The sequence below is a fragment of the Typopeltis vanoorti genome, chromosome 4 (assembly GCF_054136105.1).
Source record: "Typopeltis vanoorti isolate ZY-2024b chromosome 4, IOZ_Tvanoo_1.0, whole genome shotgun sequence".
In the NCBI taxonomy this organism is placed as follows: Eukaryota; Metazoa; Arthropoda; class Arachnida; order Uropygi; family Thelyphonidae; genus Typopeltis; species Typopeltis vanoorti.
Genome location: NC_143552.1, coordinates 71,136,118 through 71,152,876, shown reverse-complemented (window position 1 = coordinate 71,152,876; position 16,759 = coordinate 71,136,118). Strand labels below are relative to the sequence as shown.

Sequence of the window (16,759 nt, the reverse complement as noted above, 5' to 3'; positions counted from 1 at the left end):
TCAAATGACCAAATGTGTTTAATTTGAATAGCTTATGTGTGTGTTATATATGTTTGTGGTTTCCTTATCTTTAAAGTTACTTTTTATCTTTTGAAATAAATTTTGTTTATGTATAATTTATATTAATAAATATCTTTTTCTTTATTAATATTTATTGATTGTCTTTTAGTATAATATCTTTTAACACCTTCATTGCCAATCACGTGATATCGCGTGATGCGAGTTTTCACCAAACGGCCGATCACGCGTTATCGCGTAGACGTCGCTATCAAGTAAAAAAAATTTGGCCACCACACGAAATTCCAATTTTCAGCTTGGCAATGAATGTGTTAAAAAAGGTAAGAAATTACCTTTTACCAGTAAATCCATATTTATGAAAATTTTTTTAAATTACAGGTAAACTGAAAAAGTGTGTAAATTTATCTGAGTTTCATCTGATCGTTAATTTGCCTGTGGGTGATGGGAGTTCCACTGATATGCTATATATTTTTAATCAGAACAGCTTTTTGTTTGATGTTGGTTTTCAAGCTGCTGACTGATATTTAGCAGTAGCGCTACTTGCCTTGCCTCCTGTGCCAACATACCACTGATGTTTAAGTCTATTTGATATTTGAATCTCTCCTGCTTCTTGATATGTAGCTTTTTCAGCTTTTAGGTTTCCTCTAAACATCACTTTCTTATTTCTTTGAAGAAATGTAATGCTGTTGAATAATGCAAACTCTGAATAGCTCCTTTTTTGATACCATTCATGTAATTTCCTATGATTCCCTTCTTTTAAAATTTTGTTTTATTTATTTATTTCTTTATAATCTAGAGCAGTTATAAATAATGAAATTAAAAAACAAAAACATGAAATTTTTATTATAATAACGGCTATTATAGCCTGTTTTTGTTTAGGAGTGTCCCTTATTTTAAATACATTGGCTGTTATTACCATTCCGAAAAAGTTCCGATGATGGTCAGTCGACCGAAACGGTCCGCACTCCTTTAACCCCCCCCCCACACACACACAAAAATGCGCCCCTAAACACAATAATATATATATTTATATATATATATTATTAATACATAACCCGGGTTTCCAAATTTATTTTCCCACGTCAAAACACACTCCCACGCTCCCTTCCTCCTTCCTCCCCCCTCTTTACAAACAACCTTAAGCAGGATCATGAAATTGGAAGACATCCTGGAATCAAAACAAGGTATGTATGTACAAAATTTTTCTGACTCTTTTATTCTGCTATAATTGCCTTCTATACTCATCCATAATGTCCTAAAATATATATACCCCTTTTTTGAGTAATAATAGCCAATGTATTTAAAATAAGGGACACTCCTAAACAAAAACAGGCTATAATAGCCGTTATTATAATAATAGTGTTTAAGAGGAGTAGCATGGGAATTTTCCCAGAAACTATACCTAATGAAATTGTTAGCTTCAGTAAAGTTGATAATATCATCATCATCAAATTCCTAACATCTATCTTCAGTAGATGGACAGGATATAGATATTATGATACGACATGAAAATGTTATATCATTCTAACTTCCTGTTGACGCTTTTCCTCCAAATTAGACTATTTGTCAAGACTCCAGTATTTTCAGATCTCATATTTCTGTCTTCTAAGGCACTTTTTACTCTATCAGTCCATCTAGATCTTGGTCTTCCTCTAGGTATTTTCTTACTGTCCTGATGTTACACCTGATATCTTGAGAATATAGAATTCTCAGCTATCATGGTGTAACATGAAGAATAAATAAAATAAATTAGAACCCTGCATAAAAGATAATTGTTGAATTAATAAAAAGAAAAAGAAAGATTCTTGCATCCAATAAAATATATAAGAAAATAAACTAACTAACTAACAAAAGAAAGAATATATTAATATTGTGATATGACTTAAATGAGAAAAGTTAAATAAATAAGACAGAAAAGGATTAGTCATAAGAGATGGTATGTGAGAGGCTAGTGATTAAGTTATTAAGTAAGTTCTTAGAAAAAATTTGGAAAGGGGGATTAAATTAGAGGATAGCAAAGGAAAACAACAGACTATCGCTCAGGCCTGATTCCCAGATTGAGACATCGTTACGGGCCCACCGATCAAATGACGTTTGGCAGAAAAATGCCACCCTAATTGGTCGGTGAAGTAAAAACAAGTAGGGGGCAGAGAAAAGAAGTTAGAAAAAGTGCCGTTAGGAGAACAGGTTATAAAAGGGTTGGACCCCCCCACACGGGGCTTTTCTTGGTTTTGGTTTTGATTCTGTTCCAGGAGAGCCCTTCACGAGCTCTTTAGTAGGGATTTCACGATGTTTTCCTGAGTGGCGAGATAGGGGTTATATCTCCACGCCACAACATGGGCTAAGAATGCCATAAAGTCGAGGAAAAGAAAGCATATTCTTTGTGTTCCAACTTCAGTGACAACTACGAAAAACAGAGAGCTGAAAAGAAATCGATGTCCACGTGGCGAGCTGCACAGCCAATATATAGATGATTCAAAGTGTTCGGAGTTACGAAAAGTTAAGCCAGCGTAAGTCTAGTTCAATTCCAAAAGGAATGTAGGAGAAGCAGATTATCGGTGAGGTTATATCAAGATAATTCAATCAGAAGAAGGTAAAGATCCATATGAAAATCCCAAGAAAGAAAGGTACTGTAAAATATCTCTGATGTTAACTAAAAATGTGTCTGTGATAAGTATCATTATTCTAATACGGAACTGTTTAAGTGACCAAGGAAAATTTATATTAGGACTTTAGTATCTGACAGAATATAATGAAAGTAAGCTTGCTAATGAATATTATATAAGTAATCAAGTATCCTGAGAATTTTTGCATGTCTATTGTAATGTATTGGAAAATTAAAATGTCATAGTTGTGTGTTAGTTCAGAAAAGGGTTTAGTTAATCTACTTAAGTTTGAATAGTTAAATAGTGTTAATTAATCTTATTTGTCCATGCCAAATGAATTTACGTGTTGAATGTGTATAGCGGCATGATCGTAATACCAGTTATATGTTAGTGCAGTAAATGGTTTAGTTAATCTACTTAAGTTTAAATAGTTGAATAGTGTGAATTGATCTTACTTGTCCATGTCTAATGAATTTGTGTGTTGAATTGTTATGGCGGCATGATCGTAATACTCATTATAGGATCATAGCCTAATTACTTGTAATAAGATATTGTCAGTTTGTAAGTATTTAGTTTAGCATTAAATTGAGTAATCATAAAAAATTGAATTGTACCATGTTAAGAAATTTAATAAACCTTTGTTCAATGATAAAAGAGTTGTCTGAAATTGCTGTCCAATGCACCACTTGAAAAATACGAACCTAATCACGAGGGAAATTAATGTTAAGAAACGAGATAAAGTGTCACGACTGCAACATAGTTACACTTTCAGACATATTTGAGTTCTTTCTCCTTGTTTTTGTATATAATATCTTAAACTAAATATCCCAAAAGGTGCAGTATAAATACAAATATTAGGGGTACTAAGGGGAGAAATAACTTAGATATTAGTATAAGTTTTGGTGATATCTCGTGCGCAGATAATAGAAGAACATAGATAAGAGGAAATTATAAAATAGAATAAAGATCGTAAAATGGGACACAACACTGGCAAAGAACGCTTGTTTTGCTGACACCTTTCCTGTTCCATTCTGTTTTAAGTGAACCATGCCACCTGAGATTAGCTCTGCTAACACAATCTGCATGCTAACATTGTCCAGCTTTTTTTCCTAATATCCTCATTTTTTTATATAATACTGTGATTGATGTTATCTGTTCTCTATTCTAATTTTTCTGAGAACTCTCCTGCCTGTGGGTTCCGGTCATTGATCAAGTGATTTCTTTCTTACCCACCTCACAGATCCAAGTTATTTTAGGGTACCTGTTATTTAGGTATATAAGGTTATCTTATATTTTTTGAAAAATATTTTAGTTGCAACTGATTTTTAATAAATAAGAAGGAAAGGATAACTTATAGTTCTATTATATATGCAAACATTTCCTAAACATATAACTAAAGTGTATTATTTCTTGTAATAAGAAATTTTTTTACTAATGTTACATATAAAAGAAATCTTTATATAGTTATCTTGTAGCAAACTTATTATTTGTAAAAAGGACTCGCCTCTAATTTAGTATTTTTTTTTTGTAACATAAACTTGAGGGAAGAAAATATTGAACTTTCTGATGATTTCACACCATTAAAGAAATGTAGTCTTGTTTACAAGCGATTGTTTCGCTCTCATCTCACCACCATGTTAGTTTCTGCTCTAACCAGTAGTATACTTGCATGAAGTTTATACTTTTAAACAGGAAGTTGAATTAGTGTGAGAAAATAATAGATCAGATATTGACATGAATTGCAGAAAAGCTATTTAAAAAACTTTGAAGTCATCATCATCATCAAATTCCTGCCATGTACACTCAAGGGGGTGTACAGGATATGATAGTACTACATGAAAAAAAAAATTACATCATTACTAACTTCCTATCCACAATTTTCCTCCAAATCAGTCTGTTACTTGTCAAGACTCCAACATTATCAGATCTTATATTTCTATCGTCTAAGGCACTTTGTACCGTATCAATCCACCTATATCTTGGTCTTCCTCTGGGTCGTTTTGCTGCCAACCTGGCAGAGAAATTTTGTTATGTTGTACCATCATTTTTTATTTTGGTTTAACCAATAAGAATACAATTTGGTCGGCTAAATTCCAAATTGCCAGCCCATCCTCGTTCGTTCAGTATCCAAGTAGATCCCCAACAGGGTGCACCACGAGAAGATGAGGATTGGACATTAGGTCAGAAGCCCTGGTCAGTTCTTCGCATTCCTTTGAAGACTATGTGGAGGTCTCCTCTCTGTTATACAGCTTTGACCCTTAAGCACAGGGAAAAATATAGTTTAAAGGAATTCTTAAGCCAAAAAGATGGAAAAGTGTATTTTGAGGGAAGCAAACAGTTATTCCAAAATTAGCGATGAATGAAGCTGAGTTGTGGTATAGATAAAAATTATGTATATTATTTCTGGGAAAACTCCCATGTTACTCCTCTTTATAAACTATTATGATTACAGCTATTTTGCCTGCTTCAGTTTAGGAGTACCCCTGTTTAAAGTCCCTATTCCAGAACATTTAAACACTAAAAAACGCAACATCAAAAAGAAAAATCGTATACAAAACACAGGAAAAACGGAAATAGCTGTTCATGCCCTTGAACAAAAACACACCCCGCAGATAGACAAGGCCATCATAATAGACAGACAAGACAACGAAACAATGCTCAGAATATCGGAAACAATAGCTATAAAGTGTGACGCGAACTCTATCAACGTACACAGGCCCTACATAATCTCTGAGGTTTGGAAGCTTCACAACATAAAATTGAGGTCACAACCCCGACCAATAGGAGACAACACAAACACCTCTAAAGCAGAAGCACTCACCCAACCTGACATAGCTTCCACTTTCCCAATGTGTTCAGATGACGACCACGAATAGTCGAAACGGTCCACACCCCATCAACCACCTTTCCCCTTCCCCCTCCCTATTTTAAAAAAATTAACCCTTTCATTTTTTCCCCACCCTATATAAAAGTATATGTTTCTATATGTTACGAAAAAAACCCGGGTTTTTCTAACTTATTCTACCAAACTGCCTACCCCCCCCCACACACACACACTCTGCAGTTTTCGACATCGCAGACTGAGGAAAAGCCACAACACCCAGAAAAAGGTATGTGCAATTTTCTATTCCTTAGGCTACATATACTTTTTAGTACATCTAAACTCATAATGCCCTAAGAATCCATGAGTAAATAGCCAATGGCATTTAAACAGGGGTACTCCTAAACTGAAGCAGGCAAAATAGCTGTAATCATAATAGATAAAAATGATATATAGTTTCTCCCAAAGCAGCAGACAGTTCCTTTTGATACATTATGCAGCAAACATATTCTAGTTAATTGCTGTAAACCTGAAAGATATGAATTCTTTTCCTGCTCAAGGATAAGGAAGAAGTTTACACAGGGAAAAAGAGAACTAAAATTATCTTTGTATTTCAAGGAAATAGAAAAGGAACTGATATTGCAGAGATGATATGAAAGAAGAAAACTTTCTTAAGAAAATTTGCTTTTAGAGTTATGAGCTAATTAGATTTCCAAGGCTACTGTTTAGACTGGAAGAAACTGTACCTTATAAGTTGGAAATTTGTGTATTCTCATTAAATCCTGTGATCTTGAAGAGAAAAAATCTTTTGTGATGTTTATGTCTGATGTTAAGTTTGTGTCCCATTTTCTCTTTAGGAGATAAATTTCTATTTATAATGCAAATTTGTATATAACACTTGTGAAACATAAATATTTTGCACACACTCTTGAAACAATACCATAAATTTACATTACTATTATTGTTTGTAAATTAAGATATTATTTTTGTATTTTTTCTCTCACTCAATCTCTTAAGTTAACTTATTATATCTGGATCTGAAACTGTGATATTATGCTTCTGTAGTGCAATTGAAAGAAAGCAGAACATTGTGTCCTTTGATTGGAAGAGACCTGGGTTTGACTCTCTTTGTGGGTAAGGGAATCCTTATATGGGCTTTTTCAATTGTAGGTGAGTTAGCCGATCACATACAGAGGTAGCAGGGTTTTTTCTCCTGGAAACTTGGGTTTTTCATCCTGCATACAGAGAAATTGGCCTTCAGAACACACACAATTTACAGACAAAAATGTTGTTGGTGATGAAGGGCGATTGATGGAGAATTAAGCAGTAGTGTAGAGGGTGTGATGTATTTATTGAAGTAGAGTAGAATGCCCTTCCACGATGAGTCCTTAGACTCCTTGGAGGTGTCACGTAATAATAATAATATTAACTAAAACTTTAATGAACCACTGTCATACTACTCTGGTATTTATATATATATAAGCAGGAAGAAGACATAAATGGTGCAGTTGCTGACAGGATTTTTAGTAAGAGATTTTTAAGTAATTGAAGAATTGAGTCTTAAGAATAATTTTGTGTAGTATCATCATCATCAAATTCCTGCCATGTACTCTCAAGGGGTGTACAGGATATGATAGTACTATATGAAAAAAATTACATCATTACTAACTTCCTATCTACAATCAATTTTCTTCCAAATCAGTCTGTTACTTGTCAAGACTCCAACATTATCAGATCTTATATTTCTATCATCTAAGCCACTTTGTACCGTATCAATCCTCCTATATCTTGGTCTTCCTCTGGGTCGTTTTGCTGCCACCTGGCAGAGAACACTTGTTTTGCTAATCTTTCTTCACCCATTCTGTTTAAGTCACCATACCACCTGAGATTAGGTGGTATGATCACTTAATTAATTATGGTCCACTCAGCCCCACTTAAACCTTCTATCTGGCTAAGATATGTAGATGATGTGTTCTCTATTTGGCCTCATGGCCCAGACACGTTAGACTCCTTCCTCAGTCATCTCAATAGTCTACATCCAAGAATCCAGTTCTCTATGGAAAAGGAAAAGAACAATTGTTTACCCTTCCTAGACACCTTAGTCACATGCCTGCCTAATATATCTTTGTTCCAGTGGAACTGCCCTCACTACTGAGCTTAACCACATACACAGCACTTTCCTCTCCAATGGCTACAGCGATCACAGTAGCAAAAAATAATCAACTCCTCCCCCATTCCCCGTCCTTCTCGTCAACAAGATTTTAAAAATGCCATCACCATACCCTACATCCGTGGCACATCCGAAAAAATAGCCAAGATGCTAAAACAGTACAACCTACACACAGCATATAAGCCCCACCGCAAACTTGCTACCCTTATCCGTTCTACGAAAGATCAGCTCCCTCCTCTCTCTCTGCCTGGAGTTTACAAAGTACCCTGTTCCTGTAAGCAGGCGTACTTTGGACAGACAGGCAGATCAGCATCCATCCGTCTAGAGGAACACAAGTCTTACATCTTCAAACACAACTATGGCCATTCAGGCTTGACTGACCATGTTTTGGACACCACCCACAGGGTATCATGGAAGAAAACCACCATGCTCCACCACAGCAAATTCAAGAAAGAGAGACTTTTCTTAGAAGCAGCAGCAGCTCTCAAAAACCAACCAAATCTCAATAAATACGGTTGCATTAAGCTTCCGAAGATTTGGGAAACACTCATCACCAGAGTTCCCACCTTACATTCCAGGCCACCTACTACTAAAGTCCTATCTAGGCCACCTACTAAAGTCCTATCTAGGTAGAGTGCCCTCTAAGGGCACTCTACCTAGATAGGACTTTAGTGTCACACATGTGGTTGGGCTTAGTATTGTAAGTTTTTGTGTGCATGTTACACTAATTGTTTTTGTAATCCCCGTAGATATCCTAGTGACTAGGACGAAATATAGGAAGTATTAAATTCTATTTTAATTCTTTTGGAGTGTTGCAAAAAATCCATTAAGCCTCCAACATGATGTCCTCACAGCACTTAAGCCTCTACACACGGGTCCACCATGGAGTTCTAATTTTTCTATCCTTGCAGGCAACTTCACCACATGCCTCTCTAGCTGAATCAATCAGGGGGCTTTCTTCAAGGCTTGCCACTGAATCTCCAAGGTTTGATTCCTGTTCTCAAACTCTTTCATTTTTTCTTCAATAATCTTTGTGTATTTTAGTCTACAGTTCACATCCGAGAGCTGCTCAACTTTTATTCACTTTAAAACTTTCTTACATGTTATTCTTTTCAATATGAAATTCAATTTTATCCTGCTCAAGACTAAATAGTGATCACTTCCAATTTCAAATCCTGCACCAGGGAGAAAACATCACTATCAACAATAGCATAGTCAGTGAGACTTTTCTTATTCCTTGCCTCTTCTCTCCATGTGAATTTGTGCACATTTTTATGTTGGTACATGGTGTTAGTAATAACCAGTCTATATCCTGAGCAGAAATCCAACAGATATTTGCCATTATTATTAGCTTTGCTCTTTTCTCCAAATTTTCCCAAAATATTTTTGTATGTCTCCCAATCATTTCCTACTCTGCTATTTAGATCCCCAACATGGATTCCCTGGGGATCAAATGGATTCCTTTGCTGATGTTAGGTGTGAAGAACGTGAATTGCATACATGAATACATCAGTTCAATATCTGTATAAGGTAACCACAATGTTAACATTGATCACTATCAAATGGCATGATGTGCAATTCTTTTAAACTTGCAACTTTATTAAGGAATCCCTTGAAGACTTTTTTTACATCAACCTGGTCTACTTAAGACTGATTCCATGTGATTCTCTCACATTTGAGAAATAGATATCTGTATGATAAGCAGTTGTTCAAAAACGCTTTTCTGTTCTTCCTCTCCCCCCTCCCCCCAATTAGAAACAGAGATAACTGTTTAAACCCAATATAATCTAAAAATGAATTGAATTTAATGCTTTTTACTGTTTCACATAAACAGTGAAAGAACACTAAATCACAAAAAAAAAAAAAAAAAAAAAAACAGTGCTTGTGTTACATAAGAGAATTATTAACTTTTAAGGATTTTATTATTATTACTATTGCTATTAAAGCTTGAAACAAAGATGTATTTTTTAAAATAAACTTTAATTTTTTTCTTTTGCCATGTTTTTATTCATTCTACACTATTACAATAATGTTAAAAGAAAATGTAACTGTAAAATCTTAAATGTAAAATATCATGAGGGAGCAAAGATGTAGAACTTTGCCCATTACATGATATTTATATTCTTCCTGATATATTTTAATTACTTCTTTAGTCATTTAGTATATGTTGAGTTACCTGCCATGAACTTCTTGTATGATGCTTTTCTTTTCCTGGGCTGCTCTTTTTTTAAATTCTTAGTATGCTACATAGTTTATTTTTCTATTTTTGCAAATAACTTCATCAGCTATTTGGCTGAATCAGTTTTTGAAATTTTGTCACTCATTCTCTGAGGTATAGTTTGCATTTTCAAACTGCGCACCTCACATCTGAAATTCTGTTTAAGACTTTGATATGTATTTATATATTTATATATATTTCTTTTACCAGGTACTCATTTTTATCTTTCTCCTTCTAATCATATATGATCATCTATTTTCGATTATCCTCCCCCCCCCCCCCTCCCACCACCATGTCTGTAAATCTTCTAACACCACTTCATTTCCACTTGATGCTGTGTGTATTGATGGTCTACCTGTTGTCAGTTCCTGAGAATGCTTCAGTAGTTGGCTTCAGTGATCCATCCTGGTTACCTGATGAAAACATATGAACTCTGTTTAACCAAGCAGTATCTGAGAGACTAATGTAGTGCATGTGCAGTTAAAACCAGTTTTGAGCGTGGGTTACATTAGTCTCCCAATTGCCATTTAATCCTGTTTCATTCACTGTCTGTTTGGATTCCTACTAAATACTGTTAATAATATTAAACTATGTTTCTTCAGAACATGAGTTATTTATTTCCTTATTATTATTTATTTATTTATTTTAATTTTTTTGACATTTTTAGAATGATACTACTGTAAGGACTCCTTCGTCATTATATAAAGTTGCTGCCCTGTTACTTCAAAATACTCTAATAAATTTAGATCAGCTATACAGTTTAGTAAGTATAATTTTTTCATTTTATTTATTTCATAAATGCATTTTAACAATAAAGCATTGATTCATATTAAATGGTTATATTTCAGTTTTCCAGTGTACAGAAGCAACAGAACATGTTTTTAGTTGTTATATACAACCACTCTCATTATAGTAAATACATTAAAACATACTAATTTGCTAACAAACTGGTGAATAGTTCCAGCAAAAGTTTCAGGATTCTTGAAAGAAATTTGAAGGACCTCTTCTTTGCCTGCTATCCCTGTACTTAAATAAACGTATATGTTGATTTACCAAGAGCACCATTTCCTTTTTTTTTTGCAGATCAACCATTTCCTAGCTAATCTCACCCTCAAATGATGTAGTACCACAGCCGTGCTAATAGGGATGAAGCTTAGAATTTTTGTATTTCTTTTCTGTTGTTTGATTACTGTATCTGTTGATGCAAACACTTATTTGGACTGAATAACTGAAATAATCCTTGATGGAATGAGAGCCTTCATTCCATACTCTCATCAAACCTCCACCCACTGTTCAACTTCTCAAATAAATTTCCAAGCAGTCCAGGATAAAAAAAAAAAAAATATTAATAAATAATAATAATAATAATAAAATTAGCATATTTTAAATAGTCATCATCATCAATTTCCTGCCATGTACCCACAAGGGGTGTACAGGGTATGATAGTACGACATGAAAAAATTACATCATTACTAACTTCCTATCTACAATTTTCCTCCAAATCAGTCTGTTACTTGTCAAGACTCCAACATTATCATATCTTATATTTCTATCATCTAAGGCACTTTGTACCATATCAATCCACCTATATCTTGGTCTTCCTCTGGGTCGTTTTTCTGCCAACCTGGCAGAGAAAACTTGTTTTGCTAATCTTTCCGCGCCCATTCTGTTTAAATGACCATACCACCTGAGATTAGCTCTGCTAACGCATTCATGGATGCAGACAATGTCAAGGTCTTTCCTAATATCCTCATTTTTAATATGATATTGCCATTGATGCCATCTGTTCACGCCTCTAATCTTTCTCAGGACTCTCATATCTGCGTTCTCTAGTCTTTGGTCAAGTGTTTTACTTCTGACCCAGCTCTCAGATCCATAAGTTAAAACTGGTTTGAACACTGTCTTGTATACAGCTAATTTAGTGTTCCGACTAATTTCTCTCTTATTCCATACGAATTTATTCAATTGACTTCCCACCATACCAGCTTTGCTGATTCTGTTGTCTATTTCCATATTTAATTTACCATCTTCAGTAAAAATCGTGCCTAAGTAGCTGAAATGTTTTACTTGTTCCACAGGTTCTCCATTCACAACACAGTTGACATTTTCAATGATTCTGCCTATTTTCATTGTCTTTGTCTTTTTATTGCTGACCTTCATACCATATCTATTACAACAGCTATTCAATTTAGCTAGAGAATCTTGCAGACTTGTAGCAGATTTATTTAGAAGTATAACATCATCCGCATAAAGCAAAGAGCTGACATTAACATCTCCAATTTTGATATCATGTTTAATACCACTTTCCTTCATAATGGGATCCATATAATGAATAACAGAGGCGATAATGTACATCCTTGTCTCACACCAGATTTAACATTAAACCATCTTCCTGTACTTCCTTCAATTCTAACTGCTGACTTACAACTCAAATAAAGACTAAGTATTTGATATAATGCCCCATTGACACCATGTAACTGCAGCGTATTGAATAGCTTCTCTCTTGGCACCTTATCATATGCCTTTTCCAAATCGACAAAACTTAAATACAGAGCTTTGTTATATTCCCATGCTTTCTCGACTATTTGTCGTAAAGTGAAGATCTGATCCTGACAGCCTCTGTTTGGCCTGAATCCATCTTGTTCTTCACCAAGCTTTTCTTCCACAATTCTTCTCAACCCTTTCTCAAGTATACTTGCATAGATCTTGCCAGGAACACTCAGTAGGGAAATACCTCTGTAATTCTCACATTCAGTTTTATTTCCCTTTTTATATATGGGTACTATGAGAGCTCTACTCCAATCATCGGGAATTCGTCCCTCTGTCCAGGCTTTCTGAACTATACAGTGCACCCACTGTAAGACTCTTATACCACCATACTTCAGCATTTCTGGTCGAATATCATCTACTCCAGCAGCCTTTCCACATTCCAAGCCTTTGATGGCTGTTTCTACTTCAAATATGGATATGTATTCCTGCCTGCATGCCTGGTCAGTGTTTTTTACCACTGTACTGTCATCACTGCTTGCTTCATTTAGCAGTTTTTCAAAGTAATTACTCCATACTTCAAGGGTATCTTTTATTCCAGTTTTCATGTCACCTGTATCATCTCTAACTCCTTTTACAGCACTCTTTCCTCCATTCCTGAGCTTCTTCAACAACCTCCAGAATATTTTGCCACCTTCTTGATATTTATTTTCTATATTCTTGCCAAAGTCCTGCCATGACTTTTGTTTAGCTAGTTTTACACAGTGTTTAGCATTCTTGCATTTGTCTCTGTATTCTCTAAGAGCACAAGCTGACTTATTTGACAGAAACTTTTGATATGCTTTCTTCTTTTCCTTCACTGCCTCTTTAACTTTCTGTGTCCACCATGGAGTTCTGATTTTTCTATCCTTGCAGACAACCTCACCACATGCCTCTCTAACTGAATCAATGAGAGTTTTCTTCAAGGCTTGCCATTGAATCTCTAAGGTTTGGTTCCTGTTCTCAAACTCTTTCATTTTTTCTTCAATAATCTTTGTGTATTTTAGTCTACAGTTCACATCTGAGAGCTGCTCAACTTTTATTCGCTTTAAAACTTTCTTATATGTTATTCTTTTCAATAAGAAATTCAATTTTATCCTGCTCAAGACTAAATAGTGATCACTTCCAATTTCAAATCCTCTGTACACTCTGGTGTCCTGCACCAGGGAGAAAACATCACTATCAACAGTAACATAGTCAATGAGACTTTTCTTATTCCTAGCCTCTTTTCTCCATGTGAATTTGTGCACATTTTTATGTTGGAACATGGTGTTAGTAATAACCAGTCCATGTCCTGAGCAGAAATCCAACAGATATTTGCCATTATTATTAATTTTGCTCTTTTCTCCAAATTTTCCCAAAATATTTTTGTATGTCTCACAATCATTTCCTACTCTGCTATTTAGATCCCCAACAAGGACCAACTTTTCATATTTCATTGTGTCTGTTGCTTTTTCTAACGCATCAAAAAATTCCTCCACTTCTACCTTAGTAGAACCTTCTGTGGGACCATAGGCACAAATAAGTCTCATTGTCCAGTTCCCCATTCTCATATTTGCCCATATTAATCTACTTGGGACTGACTGCCATTCAAGAAGATTAGCCTCGTATTTTGTGTTGAATACTATGGCTACTCCTTCTTTTCCTTGATTGTCATTGCCTGAATATAACATTTTGTATTTATTGCTCAGAAAGATCTCACCAGTTTTGGTCTTTTTTGTTTCAGTCACCCCTATTATGTCGATCTGGTACTTATCTAATTCCTCAGCTAGCTCCATTTCTTTGCCATTAAGGATTCTTACGTTGATAGTACCGATCTTTAACTCTGGTGATGTTGAGTTGGGGTTTGTTTTCAGATTTGTTCCAGTAGCTGACTTTTCGCTGTTCGCCCTGGTTCCCTGGCGAAAACAACGGTGGCCTTGTTTAACCGGGCGACGCCCCAGCCGGCATGAAATTTTGTCATGTTGTACCATCATTTTTTTTTATATTTTATATTTTAAATAGTTTAAGTTAAAAATATCAGATTCATACTCGGCTGACTCTACAGTCCACAATAATTGTATAAAATAATCAATAAATCCAAAACAGACTTCATAAATAGACCAAATGTAAAATTGCTTAACTCTTGGCCAAATGGCAGTCAAGCTTTCTGGTCCCTTGCTTAGTCTTCAACACTTTGTTTCCATGTCTCTCACTCATCTAGATGGTACCGTGGTAACATCATATACAGATAAGGCTGACCTTTTTGCACAAGTCTTCTGTAATTTTATATAGATGACCAAGGTAAGTCATCTCTATAAGTTTCCTGTCACTCTGCCTCAAATGTGATACCATCTCTAATTGATCTCCCTACCAGTCCTAATTTGTGTAGACATTGACAAAATGTGGATGTGAAGTATATGATAGAGTTGAAATGATACGTATGTGAGTTTAAGATATGCTTCTATTGCTAGATGTGATGGAAAACTCCGAACCAGATTTAACTTATGTTCATAGCTACATCTCTTGAACCAGTGTTACCAAAAGCAAACACATGTTGTTCCTTACCTATTATGCATGCAAACACACACACACACACACACACACACACACACACACACATATATATATATATATAGTTTCCTATTATCATGTTTGTTTTTAATATCAAGACATTGAGAGGGGAAGAAAAATCACTTGTGTATGAAATATATGATTTTATTATTATCATCGTTGGGGGAAAAAAAAACTGCGACCATCACTAAATAAAACAATTGTTTGAAATCATGTACTTCATGTAAATATTGTATCACTCTTTGAAAATAAATGTCAGAATCAATTTTTTATGTGTGAATTTTGTCTAATTATGCCCAACTCGCAATGCAGTTGTTGCTGTTGTTAATGGCTGGCTCCATGAAGGTTATTATTATTATGAAGCAGCTTATAAACAACTTGTATATATCCATGTCTTTAAGAATTTACTGCTTGTCCTAAAATTTAGGTTGCTTTAATTATTTATTCATAATTCTAGTTAGAAACCATTTCACAGAATGCATACACTTTCTGCACACTTACATGATTTTTCTTTATAGGAAGTAAAAACATTAATCTTTACACATATGAGGTGTATAAGACAATATAAGAAAAGTATAATTACAAAACGGTCTGCAGTTGAGCAGCAATCTTTCTGAGCTTTTCTAGAGTTGCCCATTGCAAATCAAGTGTACTAGTTATGAAATAAATCATGTACCTTCTTACTTCTGTGTAACTTGCAACTAATGTAATGTATCAACTTATTCTTTTAATTTTCATTGTTCACTTGGAAAAAGCAGAAGAAAATTATCTCTGCAGACATTAAGTTTTGAAAAAGCATTATGTTTAAAAATCATTTTTATACTTCTCAGCTTTTGTCTATATTAGAATCAACTTTATGACTACAAGTTTAGTAAGAAATTTTTTTTCTCAATCTACTATCCCAAAGAAGCCAATAGGTCCTTAGTGGGTGGAGCAAGTGAAAGTAGAAGCATAACAGTATTGAATATAATTGAAATTGTCTTTGCTGAACTTCTGAATGCAGCTTTTTCCAGCATTTCTACAAGATCTATTGCTGTGCTTTTGGCAGCTAATTTTTATTTATGCTATTCATTGAATCTGTCAGATGTGTGCAATATGTAAGCCAGTAGTGGATTGACTTATTCTTGGCATAGGTACTATTGACATACTACATACATTATTTTATTTTGCCATTTCAAATCACCTGATCTTGAAATGATTTAACAAATTTTAATAGAGATTCTGAATACAATGGTTATCTACTTACCATGATCAACTGGGGAGGGGGGGCATCTTGATTAATGAATTTTACAATCTGTGAACAATGGAGACTAGACCTGTCCTCACAAAATTAATGTAAATTGCTACTGAATGTTATAATAATTACAATTATAATAATATACAGATGGTGCATTAATAATGAATGTACAAAAAACAAAAGTGCTATTGATCTTCAAATTAAAGATAACAAAAAATTATATACTTAGTTTAATCCTTTATCCAAGTGTAAGCAAACAAAGTTTGCACCTGAACTATTTTCAGGACTTGGGGCCACTCATGGTAAAGGTGGTAGGACTTCACATCACTTGCCTTAGTATCCCATAATGCAAAGCACATCTCCTTGCAGACATGTATAATGCTATGAATTATGGGAAGGATCACTACCCAGACCAGTTTCGACCTTTGTATAGGTGAAGCGGGCTCTAAAAATAAGACGATCCCGAAAGATCGCCCAACTCAGCGTTGTTCCACTCAGTGACAGGCTCACCCAATCACCGAGAAGAACTTCTCAGCATTGGGTCTACCCAGTGGCAGGCTCATCCCCACCACCAAGCACGGCCATAATCTCAGCAGTGGCCTCACTCAGA

At 34.8% G+C, this 16,759-nt stretch overlaps 1 protein-coding gene across 1 annotated transcript in view; it reads left to right on the top strand.

The window, feature by feature from the left end:
* The window catches only part of tho2 (THO complex subunit 2-like protein), a 779,097-nt gene that overhangs the window by 145,263 nt on the left and 617,075 nt on the right, over positions 1 to 16,759 (top strand). Inside the window, exon 9 of the mRNA XM_090391861.1 lies at positions 10,501 to 10,596. Within this exon, the coding sequence (XP_090247987.1) occupies positions 10,501 to 10,596 (96 nt within the window). The remainder of the gene's footprint in view (positions 1 to 10,500; positions 10,597 to 16,759) is intronic.